The sequence below is a fragment of the Erithacus rubecula genome, assembly GCF_903797595.1.
Source record: "Erithacus rubecula genome assembly, chromosome: 17".
In the NCBI taxonomy this organism is placed as follows: Eukaryota; Metazoa; Chordata; class Aves; order Passeriformes; family Muscicapidae; genus Erithacus; species Erithacus rubecula.
Window position 1 is genome coordinate 3275555 of NC_136669.1, and position 14774 is coordinate 3290328.

At 40.5% G+C, this 14774-nt stretch overlaps 1 protein-coding gene across 6 annotated transcripts in view; it reads right to left on the reverse strand.

Annotated features, from left to right (window-relative positions):
* Positions 1 to 211: 211 nt before the first annotated feature.
* Positions 212 to 14774, reverse strand: part of PDGFA (platelet derived growth factor subunit A) — a 34456-nt gene continuing 19893 nt past the window's right edge. For 2 of the 6 annotated variants that reach the window (XR_013776202.1, XM_079320667.1), the window contains 2 exons: positions 8096 to 8269; positions 212 to 2930 (listed from right to left, as the gene is read on the reverse strand). Coding sequence is in view for 3 of the 6 variants with exons in the window: in XM_079320667.1 (XP_079176793.1) it covers positions 8136 to 8269 (134 nt within the window). In the remaining 3 variants the exon portion in view is untranslated. Of the gene's footprint in view, positions 2931 to 8095; positions 8270 to 12381; positions 13175 to 13285; positions 13400 to 14399; positions 14483 to 14774 lie in introns of those variants that run through there. The other 4 variants (XR_013776204.1, XR_013776203.1, XM_079320668.1 and 1 more) reach the window with 4 other exon arrangements.

Sequence of the window (14774 nt, forward strand, 5' to 3'; positions counted from 1 at the left end):
TCCATTTTAATTAAGACAGAACACGGTGATCCTCTCTACCATGACTCTGAAGAACAGGCACCACTTTTATGCACCCAGAGACATTAGTAAAGCAGAAGTTCTATTTGTAGGATGAAATTCTTCCTTCAAAAAGCACAAGAGGTAAACCAAATTCACAATGTGAATACCAAAAGCATGAAATTCTGACTCAATAAAAGGCAGACAGCTGTGCTTTCTGATAAAAATGTGCTTTTATTTTTTTAATTTTTTCTTTTCATTACCTGGATTCTGTGTTTGTCAGAGCAACAAAAACAATACATAGTTTTCTTTGATACGCAGCAAATCTGAAAACAATCCTGCAAACAGCACAACACAAAAACTCCCACCAAAAAAAGGGAAAGCTATAAAATTTGAGAGGCGACAAGGCTTTCAGAAGTGCCAGTTTCCCAGTGCAATGGCTGGAAGGGTGGCCTGGCCTGGCGGCAGTTCAATCATTTTGTAACGAAGGACAAATACTTTCAACATCCTGAGAAAGAGGGCGGGGGGACGGGGGCACGACTCCCTTGCTTTCCCTCCTCCTGCTATTCTTTCTCCTCCCTCCCCCCACCCCTTGGATTTTCAATAGCTCTTTAGTGTTTCCATCAAAGGCTTTTACCATTCATCCTCCCTTCTGGTGCCTGCCTTCCACCTGTCTATCCATCACAGCCCTAACCCAGGTCCCTTTTCTTCCCCCCCTCTGCTATTTTTCACGCGGTGGGATTTGTTTATAAGCTTCTGTGTTACCTAAACTGCAGGGGAAGAGGCTGCTGGGAGGAAAGTGAGAAAGCAGGATTAAGGAGGAATAATTCAGTTCCACTGCATTTCCATCTGAACGGTCATAAAATGTGCAAATCCTGTTCCTGGGAATTTCGTGTCAGAGGCCTTCCCTGCCACTGCCCCTTCTCTTTTTCCCTCTCATGGAAAGACAAGTGTTGGGAAGGATGGCAGTCACCCCACAGACCCCAAAAGCCATGAGGTTTGTGCCAGCAGGGAGGAGGCTCCTAGCAGCACGTGTGCAGGGAGACACTCCAGATGTGGCCATAAACTACACACAAGGGGGTGGGAGGCTGCAGGGATTGAATCCAGCAGGACAACAGGAGTGAGCAGGGAAAGGCTGCTCGATATGACAGCTCCCAACACCCCCAGCTAATTAATGGGTAAAATACAAAAATAACCTTTCAGGCTCGTCGGCTCTGTAAGGAAATCATACAGAAATATGTGATTCAGACCCCAGCAGCTTCAAGAGTTTCTTCTCTCTCATTTTTAGCTCATCGCCATCACAAGGCACCAAAATAGGCACAGGCCAGCTTTCTAGACCCCAGAGACCACCAACAATCCACCTGTCAGCAAACTGAGACAGAATTAGGGACACTGCTCTGTACAGATCAATGAAAATTCGTCACTGATTCAAACAGAAGTCACTGCAACCCCTGGGCTACCTGACCAAACACTCTCAGAAGAGCAAGTAAAGCTAAAAAAAAGGAGGTGGCCATCAACCTGTCCCCAATCCTAGTGAGCCCACAAACCTTTTCTTGGTGGAACTTCATGTCATATCTGCTGGACCTGGCAAAAGCTAGCAGCTATCTTCCACTCACAGACACATCCTGGAGATACTGCAGTTCACCCAGCAGGTCACACATGTCAAAATAAGTTCCTTTGATTGACAGTTATTTATTATTTTTAAATAAAATGAGAATAGATTGAATGGGTTGTTCAGCAGCAGCTCAGTTCTTTGTTTGGCAGCTTCTTGGACAGCTTGGACCATACATATGACAACACAAAATAAATTTCACTTGTTTGCAGTAGCAGTTGGCTATAAATTCAGTCCATCAGTGATTTATAGCTCTAGCAGCAGTGGGATATATGAAATGAGAAGCCCTTTCATCCTTAAACTGCTCTGCAGTGTGGAAGGGATGATGAAAGCCATTGTTCCTAAGGCCAGAGGAGAGCAGGAGGTCATTGAGCTGTGGTAGGAGGAGGTGTGCAAATTGGGTCCAAAGGTGAGAGGAGGCTGGGAGACACAGCAGCCCTTGGTTTCGAAGAGCAGCCAGCAAGAAATCCTTAATGATGCTCAGCCGTGCTTTGCAGGCTGGAGGGGAGCAGTATTTCCATCAACTAAATGATCTCAGCTCTTTGGCTTCCCTGAGGGCACTGCACCAGGACAGGCTGGGATTGCTCACCAGAGTCACTCTCAGATGTTTGTGCTCTTCCCACCCACCAGCCCTGAACCTGAGCATGTTTTTGGCACAGCAGGTGGGATCCTTAATCCTGCCAAGGGCCAGCCCCAAGCGAAGATTAGCAGAAGAATCTGTTTTCATTAAAATCCAACCTACCATTACCATCCTGTCTGATGGTTCAGTTCAAAATGTGCATGTCCAGCTCTTGTAGCAGCTCTGTTTCTGCAGGGAAAGGGCAGTTCAGCAACCTGCCTCTTGACTTTCTAATGTCTCTCTTTCTTTTTACCAACAAGTAACTAAGACAGACACACTGAGGAATGTTAAATGCACCTCCTCCTGGAGAATTTTGCCAGCAAGATCAATGGAATTGGGGATTTTGCCTTTATTACATTTCTTTTGACTGTGGAACTGGTCTGATTTTCCGACCAGTGAATTTTCTTTTCTCCTGGAAAAACAAAAAAAACACCCACAAAACAACAAAACAGGAAAAGACATACAAATAAACACTAATACGTACAGGAAAAATACAAAACTTAGCACCATGCACTCCCCTCATTATTAGACAAAGGTTGGGAAGGGTTCACAAGTGTAAAACGCTCATGTGAATTATGAGATTACTGCTCAGTTTTCTTTCAAGTCGTGGGCTGGAAACAGATGGTGGCTGTAGCATTTATGACGGCACAACATGTTACTGCAAGCCTAGCCATCTCTCTCTCTCTCCTCTCAAAAATGCAGCTGCAAGGAAAGTTGTGGAAAATCACATTAATAGTCTCTTCCACCACACAGTTTTCCAGCCCTTCATCCCTGGCCAGCACATGAACAGAACCATGATGCCAGCAAGAATACTCTCCCAATCCCTGTTCTGAATAGTTACCACTGACTGGATTATTTAACAGCTAGTTAAAATGTGAGGTTTGTTAGCATTGTAAAAAAAGCATCCCAAAAGCAGGTCCTTAAGGTCAGGGCATCTGCCATGTGATCCCAAGGGCTCCCTAAGGGAAACACTCAGAAGGAAGCCATCAGACTGTCTTTTAGCTGTTTATTATTTAAACATTCAGTTCAGGCCACGCAGGTTGATTTATAAAGAAGCAGAAAGACAGATAGAACAATTGAAAAAGCATCTTTGTAACTCAGGAGTCCAAATCTCACTTCCAAGCAAGAGTAGAATCTTTCACAAGGGCAAAGCCTCTGGATTTTCAGTCAGAGAGTCTTCCAGTGACCACAGGCTCAGAAGGATCTGGGACACCTGAAGATACAAAGACATACTAACCCTCTATTTAAATATCTTGCCTGCACAAAAGAAAAAAGTGTCCATGTGCTTCATTCCTGATGGAAATGCCTTGCTGCCTAAAATATGTTCATGCCTGAACCCTTGAGCTGAGCCTAGGGTGCAAACCCTCCACTCTTAAGGCAGCACAAAGAGCTTTGCTAACACCAGAGAACTCTCCAAACAGTGCAAAACTGTTACCTGTTACCTAGGATTTCTGTGTGCTTTATAAATGTGAAACAATCCTGTATCACATCATTTCTGAGAGCATTAACTCTCTGGGACTCCAAAATCGGGATTTTAGAATTACTTCTTCACTTGAGTTAATTAAGACTCTGTCAAATAATAATTTTTCCAGACCAGTGTCACTGGTGTATTGGGGTATTCATGTTGCTATTTTCACTTTGCTGGCCTCACAATGTGGTTGGGAACATCAGCACCAGCATTCTGTGCTCATCCTCAGCCACTCCTGCCATGCTTCCTGAAGCCAGGCACAACTCAGGGCAGCATTTCTGTCCTCTGGGGTGTAGAACAGGGCAACTGAAAGCAAGATAGGCTTTTACCATTCCCTTTATCACTTTTCACAGCTACACCAGGAAGTTGCTACAGAAATTCAATAGTGTACACACACTTGAAACTCCAAAAAGCCTTTTGCCAGAGATAGACTCTCTCCAGGTGATATGACTATACATTTCCACTGCATATCTGTCATAACTGCAAAAGTCCTCAGACCTTTTCTCTAAGATAGAGAAGGTGCCATTTCATTTTTCTTTTGGAAACCTCCTCCTGCAGAATTCATTAGCATCCTCTTCAACAATGTACTTCCTGTAAGTACTGAAATATAAAGTGTATTAGAAGTTTCCACTTCTGTTTTTATCTTTTCCTGATCTAGCCTGAAAATTCTTTTGAAGCTCCTCAAAAATGTTCTTCATATATGCTTGTTTTAGGAAATACCAGATCACTATTGGCAAACTTCTCCTTAATTAAGTGAGATAAAGGAATCAAGATTATATGAACTGCTTGATTTCCCACCTTTTTAAGATACCATTTTAAGTTGGTTTTTTTTTTTCTCACTTGCCTTTTAAAAGAAACATGCTGAAGAAACTATGGAAGGGGAAGGCCCAGAGAGGGCAAGCTTAGCTCTGGGTTTTCCAGTGTAGCTGAGCTGGTGGAAAACCATTGAATAGTTAAAGCTTTCCCATGTTCCTATGGAATGGTTTATTGAAAGGTTTCAGTGAAACTTTGATTTAAAAGCAGTGTTTGGGGCTGTAAAGCTGAGCATTAACCTGCCTGACTCCACAAATAGGCAGACAGGGCCTGAAGAAACCACTCTATCTGGGATAAATTGCTCCTGTCACTTTTGCTGTGGAAAACCCCTGGAGTCAGGGGGAATTCAGAACCTGGGCAGGTTTTTTAGTATCTTCCTGGCTCCATGGAGATCTATGAGCAGAATACTTTACAATGGGGGAGTTTGGGCCAAGAAATGTCCTCACTTCCAGGAGTGGAGCCCTCAGCCACACTGGAGTGATGGAGCATCTCTCCCTCCTCCCTGGCCCCACACAGACTCCAACAGCAGCTGAGCAGAGCCCAGAGGTGAAATCTGCCCCTTGAAACTTCCCTGGTCCTCAGTTAAACCAGCACCACCATTATACAGAAAATGCATGTAAAGCCAAAGTGCTAAGGGAAGGTGAAACATGGCCAGAGTGAAGGGGACTCCCTTTTGAACATCTGAAATGTCAAATACTTTCCCATCTGAAATGTCTGAAACCTAGAGATGGAAGGCAGAAATCACAGTGACATCGTTGGGTCAAAATTAGTCTCTCTTCAGAATAAAGACAGAGATGTTCTGAAGCCAACAGAGGTTTCTTGAAAGTCACGTAAAAATGAATTAAGAGTGGATGCCCAAATCCCCTAGACTGCTGAAAAAATTCCAGCTAGGGATGTCCAGCAAGTCTGGAAAAGTCCTTCATACTTCACTGAGGTTTAAATGTTTGAGTTCATCCCCAAAGGGAGTTGAGGCCACCCAGAACCTCACCATGAACAGAATTCCATGAACAGAATCTTTCTTGTGGTCAAAGAGGGGCTATCTTGAATTTATGTCTTACTTCTCCCCTTGTGAGCAAACAAAACAATTTCTATGAGTAATTCTACCCACTAATTGCCAAGGAAAAGTCTGGTAAGAAATGCTCTGCATTTTTGACAGGTCAGAGGCTTCCCTAAACAAAGTTGCTGTTTTATGTTTTCTATCAGCACATCCGGGGTCCTCGGTGAATTCCAGCGTGGATGAGTCTCTGTGGGAAATTGCTTTTCCCTATTTTCTTGTTCTAACTGCTCCAGGAAATGAGTCTATTTTTACAACAACACTAAACAGCAAAATATGAAACCATTATCTGCTTCGTGGCAAGAGTTTCGGGTCAGTTCTCAGGTAACTGTCACCTCCAGAGAAGTCAATGGAGTTGTATCTGCTCAGGCAAGGTAGAGACCTCACCAATTATGTAATTGGTTGATCAGTTACCAGAACTCAGAGCTACCACAGGCCTAAGGAGTGTCTTGTTTTCATGCGTCTCAAAGTTCATCCAAGCCCTGATGCATTGATAAGTGAAGTATTCCAGTATTATGGTCTGTAAAGATGATAATTAACTGCTGAAAGATTGAAGCATGAGCATTCTCTATGAGCATTTACTTTGTCACTGAATGATCCTTATAAGTAGTATCTCTTCTGGATCCTTTTTTCACCTGCCAAATAAACCAGGGTGGGATTTTCAGAAATGCTTTAAAATGCTTTTTTCCTACTTATTTCTGATTGCTTTCAAGAATGAAGATGTTTTAAAAATCCCAGGGGATTTCAAGCCTGATGGGTTCAACTGCACCTCTGTGTGTTTCTGCATTTTGCACATCTGATTTAAGACCTACTCAAAGCTGGACAGTAAACCCATTATGGAAGATCAAAGATAGTATATAGAGGCCAAAATAACAGGTCTGATCTGAAGATGAGTGCGTAACACGTTATAAACTTGGCTCTTTATTTCCTGGTTTGAGGCACTACTCCAGCCTTCACATGTGACCTTCTTTTCTGTTGAAGCTCTCAAGTGATCCTTCCTCTGTGTATTTTATCTATGAACTTGGGAGACATCTGGCATGCACAAGGATCAGTCCAAACAGAAATTCTTGAGTCACCCAAAACTGAAACCAAATCAGATTTGGTGCACTGCTAGTAAGTCAAACATATAAATTATTTTATTCCTCTCTACGGGAAGAAGTAACCCCGGAAAAATGTGACATGAAATCTTCAAGTGACAGAAATTCTGTCACCAGGATGCTCCCAGAATTTCATCCATTGATTATGAGCTAGACTAAGAGTTAGCACTTCCTTACCCTCAGGTTGGGAAAGAGGTATTCATGACTTTCCACCTAATTGGAAAGCTCACCAAACGTCCCTCGAGACCAGCATACAGAAAGCAAACTTAGAGACAATATCTAAGGAAAACACAACCTAACCTATGACTTGTTCTTTGATTTACAACTGTGATTGTGGGCCCCACCTCATAGTCATATGCCATGGTAATAGGCAGCAGTTCAACAAGAACCAGTCCTAACTTTTCACATGTTGTAGTGATTCTGAGCTACTTCAGCACATACTTTAGACTGATGCAGCAAGTAATTAGAATGACTAAAGGGACAGCTGGCATGCCACAACTGTAAAAAGAAAAAATGATCGAGCCTTTGGTCTTGTTTACTCTACCTACTAAACATTTTTCTTTTTCCCCCTAAACCAAAAGTTGCCAAATTTCACATTAATTTCTGCCGTATCAAATTTGTCTGTTAACAGTAGAATTGTGAGTTTTCAAACTATATCCTGAGGTACCCAAACAGATCATCTGAAATGGGCTCACTGGCATTAACAACTGCAGTCCTGAATCCACCCATGCCAAGGAAATATTTTCCCCAAAATATGTAATTCAAAATGGCAACCTCCATGGAATCAGGAGTGTTTGACTCCCAGCTGTTTTCCTAGTTGTATATACAAGTCTTGTTATTACTTCATCTTTGGGGTTGCTTGCAAAATTCTTCAACACCCTGAGAGCACAAAGACCCCCCAGCCCACAACTGGGATCCTGTGTCAGGAAGGCACACAGTAATTAAAAAATAAAGCATCAACTCTGCTCCATTTGCCTGAGGTCAATGGGATGTTTGTCCAAACCTAGGAGCATGCTCAGGCACCAGTTTGAAGAAGAGCAAACACAGGCATCTCTTAAAGTATTTTTCCATGTTAGGGCCTGGGAAAAAAAAATTCAGATTGGGCCCATGATTAAAACAGTTCCCCATGGAAATGTTACCCACACCATAAAAGGAAGGAATGACATTGAACTAAAGGAGAATGAAAATTGTCTACTGAATTTTTTGTAAATTCCCATAAAATCTGAGTCTTGTTCTATGTGCATAATTCTGACTGTAAGTCATGAAAAGCTGACTCCTAAGAGAAGCAGGAAATGACTGGCTCATGATAGGATAAAAGGCTGCATAATTGTCTGGGCAGAAAGATGGATTTTCATCAATCACTAAGTTCTCTGACAATATGGCAGTGACTTTTGATCATCTATCCAATGCACAGTAATTAGGCAAAATGACTTACCCTCAGTCTGTTCAGTATTTAGCTCTAAGGGTGCAAGGATTCATTCTTGGAAAGGGAAGATGGTCGTGTGATTTAGGGCACTGGATGAGCACTCAGATCTGAGTCCTCTCCCTGGTTCTGCCACAGCTTTGCTGTATGACCTTGCACAGGCTTTTCTCCATGCCTCGGTCTCGCCTAAAATGGGATAACAATAGTTCTTTATTTCAGAGGAGATAGGAACACAAAGCAGCCCAAGGCTGTGCCACAGAGATGCTACAGCAAAGAGCAGCACAGAAAAGCTCAGACACGGGGTAATGCCTTGCTATTAAAATGTGGGAACACAGACAGTTAATAAATTGAGTAATAAACACAAAACAGGCTGATTTTTTGAGGAACGCAACACTGATAGGCTTTGTACCTGGAATTAAAGGAAATTTAAGTGGGATTCCTATGAGTTGACCTGACTCTGAGATCTGAGAAACACCAAGAAAATTACTTCATTCAAAAACCCTACATGGTGTCTGTTTTACAGCAGCCCAACTGAGGGTCAGATAACTACCCAGAACATTTTCATAACCATAGGAGGGACCTACAAACATGATTTCCTTTGATTCACAGTAAAATATGAGCATGCAAATCTGAGGTAGTTTTGAAACTTCAAAATAAAATCTGAAACTTTCAAATTAAAACATAAATGGGGCCACTGATCCTAATTAAACTGTCAGCTGGCTGGAACAGCTTCAATGCCACTATTGCAGCATTGCTGCTGCTGGAATTGGACAGAGTTTTAGCAAAGAGTCTTCAGTAGTATTTTCCCAAATGCAAAGATGAATCTTTTTCTCTAAATCATTTGCCTTTCATGTTGGGGGTCAGTTATAGGCCTGTGGGTCTGGGAGAGAAGATCTCAGGGCACATGCCTAGATAAACCAACTGATTTGGAGACCAACAGATCAAAGGCTGTTCTGTCAGGCAGGAGGAGAGAAAACAGATACAAGACACATCTTAGAAAGGGAAAATCATTTCTGAGAGACAGAGACAAGAGGGATGGGAAAGTCAGGCAGAGAATAGTTGGAAAACAGCCCACAGAAAGGCAACATGGACCTGAGGAGGACAGGCAAGAGAACCTCATAAGTGGAATGCTGAATGCCAGTGGAAGGAGGATGCTGTTTCAAGCAAGACTAAAAAGCCTAAAGTCAAAGTGCTGGAGCTACCTGGGAACCTGGGAGAGGAGCAACTGCCTGCAGTCACTGTGCAGTGCTTAACAAAGCAGATGCCAGGCAGGGCAGAGGACAGAAAAGGAAAGCAAACTGGCACACAGTCCTTGGTTTCACTCAAAAGAATCTGAAGGACAGGTCTGGAAAGATGAAGCACTGAATTAATGTAATGAATCAACTAAAGAATCAGTGACCATACACCATATTGTAATGCTGAGACTGGGTTTGGGCAGTTCTCTCTGTGTGTTTTTTCTGATCAGACAAGACCTCAGAAAAAGATATAATCAGACCAAGAAGTTCTGGATCCCTGGACAGAGCAAATGAGTGCAGAACATAAAACAGAAAAACATTTCATCCCCAAACTGCTGCCTTCAACGTGGAAAGACAAAACCAACAAGGTCTTAAAGCACTGCATGGAAGTGCAACTTTTCACAACCACCATCCTCAGCTCCATTCAGCCCCCTACTCACCCCCCACCCCACAATTAACAGAGCTGTCCATCAGATATCTTGTGGCTCCAATTGCTCACACCCTTCCCTGTAACACTCCAAATGGGAGGCCACCTCCAGCAGACAGCAGAAGAAGATATGACACGGCATTCACGAATGCACAGAGAACTGTTTAATTTACAGCCACAATGGTGAAACAAACCATTTCAGAGCTTGGACATTCAAAGTTAAGTCTGACACTCATTCTTATATTCACTTATTGTGCTTAAGTATTAGAGAACACAGGATTACATTAACCATACACGACAATCTGAGATCCCTGCGGGACCGAGGAGTGGAAGGGATGAGCAAGAATGAGGGACCAGCCCCTCAAGTGGTGTAAGCTGGTACAGCTCCATTGCAGGCAATGGACTGGTGGTGATTTACACCAGCTGAGGATATGGCCCTTGAAATGTCCAACTTAACTTTGAATTGATTGTGACTCCCGTGTCACAAGCTTTAGTGTCACTGTTCCTTCTGGTTGTATCTGCCACTTTGAGGGAGGACTAATCCCACAACCTGGTGGGTGAGAGCTCAGCTGGGCTGCAGGAAGTGATGCTCATGTTGTGACACTGCTCCTCAAAATTTAACAGCCATGGACTGCATCCTCATCTGATGTAAATTAGCTTGGGGGCATCTGAAGTCAGAAACATTTGCCAATTTATAGTAGCTGAGAACATAGCCCTGAGATTTTTGTGTTTTCTGCCGCATGCTGTATGAACACTGTGCTTGACAACAAAGACTCGTGTGCGTTTCATTCCTCGTAACAAAATTAACTCAAGACTACAAGTCTCAAACAAGCAGCTATTGGAAAAGTCCCCATTCAGTCTTCACTCTCTCCTGGTGTGCTGAATTTGGCATAACACATTTATTTGCTGGCATCAAGAAAACCTCTCCGTTTGCTTTGTTTCAAGACTTTGCTACAAGGCCAGAGTGCCTGGTGATGGAAATCAGAGCTCCAGGATACCCAGGGGAGTCACTCCCAAGGAGCTGCCCACAAACCCAAACACAACCTCCTCATGCCAGCCCAACCCCAGGACTCTTTCCAAGAGTTGTTTTGCAAACTATTCCACTTAAGTGACTTTGACATCCTTTCACACCTGCACAGTGTCTGAGTGGGTCACAATGCTTTTCATCTACATGATTTTAATGGATATATGTTTGGTTTGTTTTTTTTTTTTTTCTTTCATTAGATATCCTTTAGACAAAAAAAAAAAAAATAAAAATAAAAAAGAAAAAAAAGGAACGGAGCAACATTATTGGCATCCCACTGAAACATAAATATATAAATTACATTTTATACACTTTTTTAAACGCAGACACATACATTCATGTGCATAACATTGTGAACAGTACACTTAGTGGAAAACAAGCACAGACAATCTTAGTTAAATGTATTTCCAGTTTTGGTGCTCAACAAATACATTGGGAAAAATGATCACAAAATAGAATGGTGACTAACTCTATCTCTGCATTAGCATCTGAAGCCAATAATGCCTGTTAACTAACATTGCTTTGTTTGGTTGAATTTGGCCATAGCTACAGGAACAGGAGGGGAATGTTTGAACTATATTTAGAGAAATGGAAAGGTTAAAAATCTTGCTCTCTTGTTTTAAGGTTCTGCAGTTCATTCACATTTGAAGATATTTTTATTTGAGTGGAAACACTGTCTTCAAGACAAACTTTTTTGTTGTTCCAAACTAAGAAAACTCTTTCATCTCTTTGTAGATGTTTCACAAATAAAAGAATCCAGTAGTTCATTTTACATATCCAATGTCATAATCCAAATAAAACAAAGGGTACATAATCCAAACTACTGGGGTGGGGCAGTGATTTTGGCCAAGTGAGTAGCCATGTCATATCTGGCACAGCCCTAAATTTCCAAAGCAGTACAGAAGGATTTATCCATGTGGCTCCCACTGCAATCTGTGGGGAACTGAACATTTAATCCTTTGGCACTTTGAAAATACTGGAGCTGGTGCCAGAGTATTTTATCTGCCCTGCTATAGTTAAAATAGATTTTGATGTTATTTGGGCTATTCTACTACAAAAATATGACCACAAAATTTTTTTTTTTTTTTTTTTTTTTTTTTTTTTTTTTTTTTTTTTTTTTGGTTCAAGAAAACATAGCAGGCTTTCTCAGGTATATAAAACTGTTAATTTTTAGATAAAAATACAAACTTCACCTTTACAAAAACACATATTTCTGTTGAATACACATAAAGCATAACATTTTACCAAAAATAAAGAATTTTAGGTTTTGTTCAAATATTTGCAGCAAGGTAATTCCCATGCCACCATGACATTATACAATGCAGATACAAGAATTTGTACATTTCACACAGCTCCAACATGTGAAATAAAAGTATCTGTATACTGATAAGAATGACAATTGCTAACACAATATCACTAGTAGGCAACTGGCATAAGTCTTAAAGAAAAAAAAAAAAAAAAAAAAAAAGATTTTTGCATGGATATCCTATGATTTGTTTACGCACATCTCTCTTTTTTTTTCTCTTTTTTTTTTTTTTTTTTTTTCTCTTTTATGTAATGCTTTAAATTACGGGGGAGGTTGGGGAACATAAACCAAGAAACGTCTAGAAAATTATGCATAGGTATACCATTTTTATTTTAATACATCTCATTAGTTTGCATCCCACTAGGAGAAATACCATAACGTTTCGTGTTCTGCTTATTGTTATACCAGTCTTTTCTATGTGTTATTGGCAAATGTAGTCCAAGAGATAATAAAAAGCTAGGCAAAGAGTAAAAAGAAAACTTAATAATCACTTTATGGTGTAAAAAAAAAAATCCACTTAAGGCTCCCCAGAAGGTTTTTTTGTATAGACTTTGAAAACACCACCAAGCAAGGATGTATTGTTCTCTAGTGTTTGCGTGGCATTTGATCATTTCATACATTCCTGCTTTTTGTGTGCCTGGAGTCCACCAGTGTCCATCCATCTTCATCAAGAACGCAGGCACATTTCTTGACGTAAAGCACCGTTGTCTGCTCTGACAGAAATCCACTATTCACTTAGATTTTTGTCATGTTTTTGAGTACTTTTGGTATCCTCCATTCATTCAACTGTCTTTTTTTTCTTTTCTGTTTTTCTTTCGTTCGGGTATTGTTTGTTTTTTTTTTTTTCTTTTTTGGACAGGGAAGCTTCCTATTGTTTCACAGAGTGCTACAATACTTGCTTTGATGTCACATTAAACAAATGTACATTGTCTCTTTGTTCTCATTAAGTGTTCTTTTGAGCCAGTTTTTTTTCACACAGGAGAACAAATAAAGTATACAGTCAATAAGCACCATACATAGTAGGTTCAGGAATGTAACAAACCATGTACATCCATGTCCCAGAGAGAAGTTTTTTTTCTAGCTTATTTTCACCTTACATCTGCAGGAGAGAAAAAAGATACAATAACTCTATGATTAGAATCAAAGGTCCTGTCCTTGAAGTAGATGACTTTAAAAAATAAAAAACTGTTCTGCATGAAGAGTCACTAACCTGGGACAAGAAGTTCTAAATGCTGTTTTGATTGAGTTTACATGCTCACTTTTAAAGTTGAATTTTAGAAAATCTTTGCTTCTATCATACTACTCCAAATAAATACCTGTTAATCTGAAACAGGATATCAAGTTTAGCATTCTTTAGAAATGATACATTGGTATAAATGAAAACTGCCACTGGGAGTTCATGTGCAAAAACACAGGCTTGAAATGAAATTCACCATCATCCAGGCTTTAGGCACAGACACTGCAAAATCCAAATCATTCCCACTCCAAATACCAGAATCAATTGCAAGTGCTGCAGTTTACATACTTTCAAGCCATTAAGAAATGGAAATTCCATATTTAATTTGGAATGTGTGTTGCCATCATCATACATTGCTAATATGTTGGCCAAAGGATTTCAGTCATTTTTGCACTGAGAGGGTGTTAGTTTTTCACTACACTGAAAACCTCATGAATTTTGATGACTTGACTATCATCATCCTACTGAGACTGAAGGGACCAAAAATAAAGATCTTAATTTTTCTGGTGTAAGTAACACAGGACTCTGCAACACAAAGAAAAAAAAAATAATATTTCTTAGCATCTTTCTGGTCAAGTAAGCAGATCATCAGATTGTGTCAGGTGCATGTACAATCAACCCCAGTTCATGCCAGAACATGGGTTTGATGGTCTCACACAAATCATAAAATTTGCTTTATGTACACTCAATGTTTCACAGCCAAGGACTGATTTGTAACCTGGCAATTCATTCATGCATTATCACGTGATGCTTTGACCTCAGAAATCAATAATAATGAAACACAAGCAGAGGCAATGGAACTTGAGATTTCAGAAGCTGAAGTATTAGCACCCTCCAATAAAAAAAAAAAAGAAATAAAAAAGGCAAGAAAAGGAAGTAGCACAAGAATGTAAGATGCTGATGGTGATGTGGAGCTTAAAGGGAAAATACCAGCAGGTAGAATTATCAAAGCCAATCAAATCTAATTTCTTTGCAGCCTTGAGGTAGCAAGTGTCAAGATTTTGAACAGTGATTAAGTTGAAGTGATGATATTTGATTAAGTTTTCCAGTACTTGTGCTATTAGGGTGTTCAGCATATAAGTCCTACCTGAATATCAAATAGTCCCAGTAGGTTTTATGTTGGTTTTAACTTTTTTCGTTTCCGTTTTTTACCTGATTCCCTAGGCCTTCCTGTTAACATAAGGGCAGGGCTGGTGAAAAGCCCTAAGGTAATGCATTTCTTGTAACACTGAAGTCATAAATACTCAAACCGTTTACATTTCAAAGAAATCTCATTATCCTTTGCATTAAAGTAATAACTTTATAACGTCTGATTTGACATTGAGTTTACCGAGTAATTACACAAAAGTAAAGAAATAATAAACGAAGTTGGCATTGCACACGTCATTCCCAGGATCCATCTATAATTATTGTTACCATGCAGTACTCAACATTTGCCTTCAGCTCTGGAGTTGAGCTATTT